Here is a 9,632-nt window from a genome sequence, read left to right on the forward strand (position 1 = left end):
CCTATTCTTTCTTATGTTGGGCCGGTGGGTATGGTGAGGGACCTCTCTTGCTCAATGGCTGATTCTTGGAGAGATCGCTTATGGAGTCTTACATTTCGCCGGGGATTAAATGATGAGGAAACTACGGCTTTTTGCTCTCCTCTCCAGACTCAGCAGCACTACTATTCGTGAGCATGCAGTTGATAAACTGACATGGAAACCCAACATTAATGGCCGATTCACAGTTGCATCCGCCTACTCTCACATTAGAAAACAAGATTACATCATGCATGAGCACAAGGCAAACCTGGCATGGAAGCTTTTAGCGCTTAATAAAATCAAATTCTTTGTGTGGATGGCCATCAGGGAAAATATCCTCACCTCTGACAACCTCCACAAAAGAGGTTACACCGACCCCGATTGCACTTGTCCCCTTTGTGGTGTGTGCGACGAGATAGTCCAGCATGTTCTCTTACATTGTGACTTTTCATGGCAAGTCTAGATGAAGATATTTCAGAAGATTGGTCTCCAAATGGGGCTACATCAGGACCTTTTCGGCACCTTTGAGATAGTTATGGGGATACGCCTTCCTAAGCTGGGCAAGATAATTCTCTTAGCATGCCTTGCACATGTCCCATGGTGTATATGGCTAGAGCGAAACAATCCGAGATTCAACTCCAAGGCTAGCAACCCGGATAATATAGTTTCTCAGGCAGTGGGCCTTATCTCAAGCTGGCTACATTCTAGGAAGGAGTTTGCTTCTCTATCGGGCGTCTCCCTTCGAGAAAATTGGGGCTTGATCTTGCACATAGCGGGCCCCTGTAGGAATCCGGTTATGGCCACCTGGGATCCCCCCCTCCTTACAACTGCATCAAACTCAATTTTGATGGCAATGCTTTAGGCTGTCCTGGGCCGGTTGGAGTTGGTGGTGTTATCAGAGATAGCAGTGGAGACCCTATTCTATCCTATGCAGGGCCGGTGGGGATTGCTGATTCAAATACTGCTGAAGTGAGTGCTCTTCTATTTGGCCTCCAAATCTTTAAAGAGGGGCTCCATGGCAAGCGGATTATTAAAGGAGACTCAAAGATTGTCATCAGCCGGTGTTCAAAAGAAAGCTCCCCTCCTTGGCACCACTGGCCAATCACTGATTGTATTGCTGACATTGTGTCATCCATTCATTGTAATTGGAATCTCGTTCCTAGATCAGCCAATTCTTTGGCTGATAAATTGGCAAAATTCGGAACCTCTCAGCAATCTCTCATTATTTGGGAAGGCTTCCCCTCATGTAATCTGCTCGTTTTAGCTCTCATAATAAAATTCAGCATCATTTAAAAAAAAAGTGCTCTTCTATTCGGCCTCCGAATCTTCAAGGAACGTCTCCATGGCAAGCTAATTATTGAAGGAGACTCAAAGACTGTCATCAGTTGGTGTTCAAAAGATATCTCCCCTCTTTGGTGTCACTGGCCTATCTCTGAGTGTATTGTTGACATTGTGTCTTCTATTCATTGTAATTGGAATCTCATTCCTAGATCAGCCAACTCTTTGGCTGATAAATTGGCTAAATTCGGAACTTCCTAGCAATCTCTCATTGTTTGGGAAGGCTTCCCCCCTTTGTAAATTGCTCTCTTGAGCTTTTGTTTTTTTTTGATAAAGATGTATATTTATGTATTAACAAGAAAAAATACAGAAGTTATAGGACTTCTTTCTTGAACTTTTGTCTTAATAAAAATTAAGAATCATTAAAAAAAAAAAAAAACCTTGATTGTCCTCAGCCTTTTAGTCATCATTAATAGGTATTGGAGGATCTTCTCTAATATATTTGGATTTTCTCTTGGCTTTCAAATACATTCGGACAAACTTAATCCAACTAAAGATACTTATACCCATTCAATTTTTTTGAAGTGATAGCAATAGTATTTTTTCCATTAAAACTACTAACTTCCCTTGATGGAGTATACATTTCACCAGAATCAGCCATATAACCACTAAAACAGTCACAATTAGGCAAATATAGCTTCATGCAACAAGAATGGCGCAAGGTTGGTATGGGTCCCACTTCTAAAAAATTAGGGTTTTGTATGCAATCTGTGCCAAACCCCAAATTGACACAATTTCCACCAATAGAGAGTTATTATATGCTCAGAAATAAAAAAAATCAGACATAATTAGGGTTGACATCAGCTTCCAGTGGGATGATAGTCACACCATGTATAAGGGACTTCCCCAAATCAAAAGCCCTTCTAGGACTCTTATCTCGTCAATAACTGCACTTAACAACAATAAAGACCGACAACCTTAAGGTTTTGGCAAAAAAAGAGAAGAAAAAATCCACGTTTTGTTGAACTTGCAGGGCACAAACCTTGAGAGCTCTCCTTCTAAGGTGACACCATTTTCAATGGAGGAGAAAAACCTAGATTAGAGGCTTCCAACTACGATTCCCTGTTTTGATACCATGTCCAAATGTAAATTAGGAGGATAGAAGAAGATAATTTGAAGAAGAAAAGAAGAAATAAGAGAAAAAAGGAAGAGACTTTTGAGAGAAGTCTTGTTCCCTTATTCTATTTATTAAGTGGGATTAGGCATATTACAAAAATACCCCTTACATACTTAAATCACTTAAATCACTTAAACCCTTATATCGTTCACTCTAAATACGTAAATTACATTAAATTAAGTGTGGATACATAATCAAACATGTAGAATAAGATGGTATAGAAATTAGAAACATCTGAAGATACAAAATGACCAAAATACCCCTCAGTAGTTTTTCTAACAGATGAGAAGAATGAAATTTGAGAAAAAAGGGTAAGAGAGAAGTGTTTATCTTGCTCTCTCGCATATTCTATTTATAATATCTGTTACACTTAGAACCATACCTAAACTAAACTAACCAAGTCCTAACTACACTTGTATTAAAGCTACTAATATCTATCTATCTATCTATCTATCTATATATATATTGTGTTTCAAGTTGGGATCACCGCCATTACCTCCCAGCTTAAGGGAGAGAATAAAAGGAGAAGTATGAAGGATGAGTTAGGTGACAAAATCTACAATAAAAAATTTCACGTGTTGTTGTAATTAAATTTTATGTAACCAGAATATCCATGACAGGGGGGTATAGTATGAAGATTATTTTTTGTAAAAACCAAAAATCTTTTTCATTGCAAGTTGAAGTTATAAACTCTAGTTTGAGGGGGGAGCGTTGAAGAAAAGGTATGGAGTCTTACATGACTCTCATAGCAAGAAGTCTACAGAGCTAGAATTAATATGGAGTCTAATTGGAATTTCATGGGAAGAAGTCTCACTGAAGAGGCTAAGTTAAAAGGTGTTTTAGTTATATAAGTTTTCTATTTATGGTAAATTGTTCAATTGTTTTAGGGCTTATTTTTAAGTGTTTGACTGTGGATATAACTGAGACATAGGTAATTTAATTGTAACCTGATTCTACTTGATTCCTTTATTATAGATAGAGGCTTATTATACTTAGTTATAATCAAGTCAATGAAATTATTTCTCTTTCCCAAGAATTCAACAAAATGTCCAGGGCAACATCCGTCAATTTTGACTGGGAAATTTTGAGCTGAACTTGGTTGATTGTGGTCATGCGTCCCATCTATGGTCTTTGGCTGTTTTGGAATGACTTTGAATTTACATTATAGATAATTGTGTCTTCTTGGAGAGATGAACTGTCTTGAGCACAATATCTTTCCTGAATGCACGTCATTTACTTATTCATAAGAATGAACATGAAATGTGGTACTTGGCACTCAAGAGTTCCACATGTTTACACTTTCCCAGAAGACTGGTCATGCACAATATTGCATAAAGCCCTGAAACATGTCCACAACTTTCTATTTGAAAGAATGGAAAATCATAGGGTTTTCTTTATCTAGAAAGCTCCATAAGCTAAATATAACTGGTGTCGTTCAGCTTTGCAGTTCTTATTGAAAGTGAGATTTCAAATTGTGAACTCCTATAGGTTTCATCTGATTGTTTGGTTTTTGTATCATATTTTTGTTATTTTGCCTTCGCTATGCAGATTGTAATGGTTGAACATCAGCGGCCCAATGGCATTCCTGTGACTCGGTTTACGCTCCAATCAGCTTATGCTCAAAATGATGATGTAACACTTGAATTTGAATATGAATCAGGAGTTACAAATATTTTGGTAAATTGTCATTTTTCCTCGGTTGTGTTTGCTGTAATAGTAAATTAATTTAAAACCTGATAATTTCATGTTTTATTCATTAGGTGAATGAATATACTTCACGGCCTGAGATATCCCAGCAGGTTTATATGAACTTTATTTTCTTAACATTCTTTTTTCTTGTTGAAGTTTATGTAATATATATATCACCAAATGTATGTTATAATAACTGGTTGCGTGTTGTGAGGTGAACAAGTGGTAATTTATTGATGGGATGGGACCTATACTCAGTGCACAACTGTCCCATGTCATCAAATCAAATTGTATTATGCTGTGGTTTCACTTATTTGTCATATTAATGGTAACCCAGAAAGGTTGAACTCGGGTCAGCCGGTTTGGCCGAGTATTGACCTAAGATGATGTTATAATAACATCATTAAAAAAAAAAAAAAAACTAGGGGGTGAGCCTCCATTCTCCCCTGATTCTTTGTTGTGCAGAGATTGGGAGAAGGGGCCTTTTCTCGTCCACCTTTCTTTCTGGAGGCAGGGGAGGGGTCTCCACACCCACCCCCCTTTTCCATGTGGATCTCTGCATAGCAGCAGGGAGAGAGTGGCACCTCGCCATGTGGAACCTCTGAATGGCAGGTGTCCATCCCCAGTTGGCGTTCAAAGAGGGGAGAGAGGGCGCACCCTCTTCATTGTCTACATTGTTCTGGCCTGCTAACCAGTGAAATCTGTTGGTCAACTGGTTTTTGATTGGTTCCCGGGTCAAGATATTTGCTTGGTTGTCTCAAATTCTGCCAGCCAGTCTGGTTCTGATCTTATAATACTGTTTAAGGATACAAGATTAACAATTTGACTGGAGCGATGAATTTTTCAGGTTGAGATTTTCATCCATAAGATGAACTCTATTGCAGCATTTACAGCCAACTTGACCATTGAAACCTTCAACAGGCAAACTTTAAGTTGAAAGCATCTTGAAGGACTGGAAGTGTATGTTCCTCAACCAATTCCCTTTTCCATCTGTTTCTTTGCTTCCCTTTGTTTAACTCTTTTATGGGGCTGTATTTTAGACTGTCTTTGGGCCTTAAAAGAAAATTGCATGTAAGATGGGTGAGAAGTACAGTCGTGTGATACGTATGATGATAAGCTTGGCCTGTTATCTTGACTTAAAAGGCCATGTGGCAACTATCTAATTCTTTCTGGAGTTTGTAGCATTAGCTTGCTTCTCCTTTTTCACATCTCTGCCATAGTTTGACTTTTATTTTTATTTTGCTTTTTTTTTTTTGTCATTTGGGAATTTCTGTAGCATATCTGTAGTGTGATTTGTATTATGCTGAATCCTGGACTCCAGTTTTAATTTTCTTTTTGTATTTTTTTTCTTTTTTGAGAAATAAATGTCGATATTAATGTCCTGGTGCTTGGAAAGATTATCTGCTCTGTGAGAATGATATCTTGCTGCCTATTTTAGATTTGAGGTTAATAAAGATCTTTCAAATGATTCATAGCATGGTCTATATGATATCTACATGAAATATGGTACTGAGTATTGGGTTGGCGGTGTATAAATGTCGTATCCCCACAAGCTGTATAAGAAGATAGTTAAGTAAGAACACAGTAAGTTTATGCTTCTTTAACTACCTTAGTATGGGGTCTAGTGCCCTTGTAGGCAAGTAGCCAATTATGCATGTCATTGAAATACCACAACAGTACAATTGTTTGTAAATGATTGCAAGATGCATACTCTGTATGTTAGTATTCTTAACCTTGCGACTTGTGAGGAGAGTGTGTAATGCTCATATCTATAATTAAGCAGAAAGCTGTTTGAGCAGTGATTGCATTGGCGGCTTGTGTGGGATGGAAAGCATCCCAGAAGATGAGCTTGTTTCTCTTTGGACAAGGGTCAGAAAGGGGGAGGCAAGTTATCTGCCGTTGGTTCCTTCCAATCCCTCAGCATCCCCGATCAGTGGTGCTGAAACCTGCAGCATCAGCATAAAATTTGAGTAACTTATTTGGCTGAAAATTTGAGCCAATTCGACTGAGATGGTTCGTTCTGGCTGAGACTGTAGACTCTGAAGGTTAAAAGGAGATGGGTTTTGTTTGGGTCAGATCGAGTCAGGATTGGATAAGACCCTATCGCAGGTGTGACTAGGTGGATCTTACCTTAAAATATGGCACGATAAGGCTAAGTTGAATTTTGTATTTGTTCTGCTAATGGGCTAGTTCTAGTCTTCGTTATCAGATTTCTAAAGTGGCTCTGGAGACTTGCGGGTGGTAGAGGGTCGAGCTGCTGATATGGAACTGAACTAATAGGATTCGTGAATTCACATAATTCATGACATTAACCTGTCTGTCTAGTTGGAAACCGGCAGGTGATGGTCTCCTACTTTGACGAAAGACATCAGTGAAAACTCCAAATGAATAGAAATAGTGATTCACATGTTGCAGGGTTGTTAAACGTGGGCTCCTTATGTGTTGCCATAGAAGGAGACTGCACCAGAAAATTTATCATTAAGCTGCTGAGCCAGTGATCAGGGATCCACCTTAAACATTCCTATGATCTGGTTGACGAAGTCTAGACAGCAGGAATTTCCTTGAGCGAAAAGGCTGTGCAGTGCCTGCAACACCAGTCAGTTGTAATTAAAAGGCTTTGCTTCATCTGGAGTTCAGCTGAAGCTTAATGCAGGTAGAATGAGTAAGTACTTCCAACTGTCTTGCTTAGTGATTGAGAAGAAGATCTAATTGTTGAGGCGTGTAGTTGTAGCTAGATGTGTAGAGGGAAGGCATGAGATAGTTGTTGAGGTAGTCATTGCTGCCGAACCCCATCACAACTATGGACTAGGCAAGTTGAAGACTCAGGTTCCCTGTGCTCATCATACTACTGAGATCTTTTTAAGTTGTTCTCAAACTTTATCACTTGCTGGCTGAGGCTGAATCAATCCCCCTGTTATCATTCTCATCATCATCATTATCATCATTGGTATTCTTTCAGATCCTACATTGCTGCTAGCATTTCCCACTTGAGCAGCTAATCTGTCATAAGTTTTTCATTACCAAATGAATTAGATATTTATTGTGAGTATAAAATGTTTGAATATTTTTTTTTGCCAGACGTGGTTGGAAATTACCTCACATTATTTAAATCTTGTGAATATTTTTGAAATTGTTATTCTAGATATCCAACGTACTTCAAGATCAACTAAAAGGAAACAAGACGGATATTTTTGCTCAAATGCCCCTGAAATTTCCTGCCAGTATTTGGAATCTTTGGTCCCCTGAGATACGCATGAATGGACGGCGAAATTGTATTTCATGTTGAGATGGACTGAAGGAACCCCTGAGTCACATTGTTGTATGAATCCACTATGATCATTTTGAATCAATCTTCAACACGTCCATGTCTGATGGAGTCGCTGGATTTTATTATTGATACTGATTGATCCTACTTAATTGGCTCATTGCTTTGAATTTAGGTCATGGATGTCTAGCGTGAAAAGAATTGCTGTGGTTCTGAGCTAATATTGAAAGTTGTTATTTGTACTTGGATTTATGGTGCTGAAAATATTTTGGAGGAAAAAAACGTTGATATATATTGAAAAATCATGCATAATTACGATTCTTCAATTTTATTTTTGGCTATGATTTTTGTTTTTGGACCAAAATACACCTGAAGTTCACTATATGAACTAGTCTGTTTTCAATTAATTTTTTATATATATTTTTTCTAATTTTATCTTTCCCAGTTACTTTTATTTACTGTCTTAAATAGACAGATTAATTTGATTTCACAACTTATTAAATTAAATATGAATTAACTATACGTTTGGTTAGTATTTTAGTTGGGTTTATGTGATTTTAACTATTATTTTATGATTTGTTATGACTCTTTAAAGATTTTATATTGTATAATGTACGGCAGCATTCTTTTATATGAGTTAAAATAGATATTTAATACTACATTAATCAATTTTTTAATGCTTAACGAAAATTTATTTTCTAAGCTACAGGATAATCTTTTTCTTCATTTTCCTTCACCGCTTGCTACGGCAGATTCAATGTGGTAAATTATATTATCTTCCAATAGGTCTGTTCAATTTATGATAAAGAGAAATACTTCATTAACTCGTTGTAATTTGAGTACAATAAGTTTCTATTTATAATAGAGGAAACAAGTAAAACAATAAGTTTCAATTACACCTAAAGTCAATTATTAAAAGATAATTCATAAACAATTAAACAATTGAGCATAAATAAAAAACTAAAATAAATAAAATACCTTTAATTGAAATTTATCTATGAGACTTCCTTCCTTGAAACTCCTCTTAAACTCTATCATATTAATTTTGGTTCTATAAGATTTTTTACAGTGAGAATCATGTAAGACTCTTCCATACCTACTCTTTTACCAATATACCACCTCTTGGATGTGTGAGCTTTCTTCCTTGGACATGTGGGCTTGAGCCCACATTCTAACACTCTCCCTCAAGTTGGAGGAGAAAATACATCATAAATACCAGGTTTGCCACATATAAAAGATATGATCTTAGACGTAGCTGGTTTAGTAAGAATATTCCCTATTTGCTCTTGTGATGAAATGTGTTTTGGGGAGATTATACCTGCTTGAAATTTCTCTTATATAAAGTGGCAGTCCACCTTAATGTGTTTGGTCCTTTCATAGAAGACCGCTTTCGAAGTGATATGAAGAGCTGCTTGGTTGTCATTATATAAACACATATAACCTCCTTTTTAAATTCCTAATTTGGTAAGAAGGGACTTGATCCATAGGAATTCACTGACCGTGTGAGCCATAGCCCTTTATTCTGTTTCTGCACTAGATCTCGCAATCGCATTTTGCTTCTTGCTTCTCCATGTAGCCAGGTTCCCTCCAACAAGAGTGCAATATCCAGAAGTGGACTTCATGTAATCAGGTGATCTAACCCAATCTACATCTCAGAATCCTTCTATGTTGAAGTAGCCATTTTTTTTATAAAACAATCCTCTTCATGGGGCTTCTTTTAAGTATCTTAATATCCTTTCCAAGGTTTGCCAATGGGTAAGTTGTGGTTTATGCATGTACTGACTCACCACACTTATAGTTTACCGTGAGGTAGATAAGTTTGTCCACAAGTCTTTGATATTGGCCAATATCTATATCTTCTCCAAAACTTGCACATAATTTAATATTCACATCCATAGGTGTGTCAGCTGGGTGGCACCCCATCATTCTTGTTTCTTCGAGGAGGTCTAAGACATACTTCCTTTTAGATAACATTATCACTTACTTGGGACTGAAGAACTTCTATGCCCAGAAAAATAATTTAGAAGTCCAATATCTGTAGTTTTAAATTCACAACATATCATGTTTTTTAGTTCTTGTATGTTATTTGCATCATTGTCGGTTAAGACAATATCATTAACATACACAACCAATAATATCTTTCCTTTTGAGGTATCTTTAATAAAAACCGAATGATCTACTGTGGACCAAAGAAATCCAAACCGT

The 9,632-nt window shown here is 37.1% G+C and overlaps 1 protein-coding gene across 2 annotated transcripts in view; it reads left to right on the forward strand.

Annotated features, from left to right (window-relative positions):
* Positions 1 to 7,710, forward strand: part of LOC137946147 (mitotic spindle checkpoint protein MAD1) — a 47,139-nt gene extending 39,429 nt beyond the window's left edge. The window contains exons 14-17 of one of the 2 annotated variants that reach the window (XM_068792349.1): positions 4,022 to 4,150; positions 4,234 to 4,272; positions 5,010 to 5,122; positions 7,305 to 7,710. In XM_068792349.1, the coding sequence (XP_068648450.1) occupies positions 4,022 to 4,150; positions 4,234 to 4,272; positions 5,010 to 5,099 (258 nt within the window). In that variant the 3' untranslated portion in view covers positions 5,100 to 5,122; positions 7,305 to 7,710. Of the gene's footprint in view, positions 1 to 4,021; positions 4,151 to 4,233; positions 4,273 to 5,009; positions 5,635 to 7,304 lie in introns of those variants that run through there. The other variant, XM_068792350.1, reaches the window with a different exon arrangement.
* Positions 7,711 to 9,632: the final 1,922 nt, after the last annotated feature.

This window comes from Aristolochia californica, unplaced genomic scaffold (assembly GCF_029961685.1).
Source record: "Aristolochia californica isolate CCGP_79_NKW_82.1479 unplaced genomic scaffold, dmAriCali1.0.hap1 SCAF_12, whole genome shotgun sequence".
Lineage (NCBI taxonomy): Eukaryota > Viridiplantae > Streptophyta > Magnoliopsida > Piperales > Aristolochiaceae > Aristolochia > Aristolochia californica.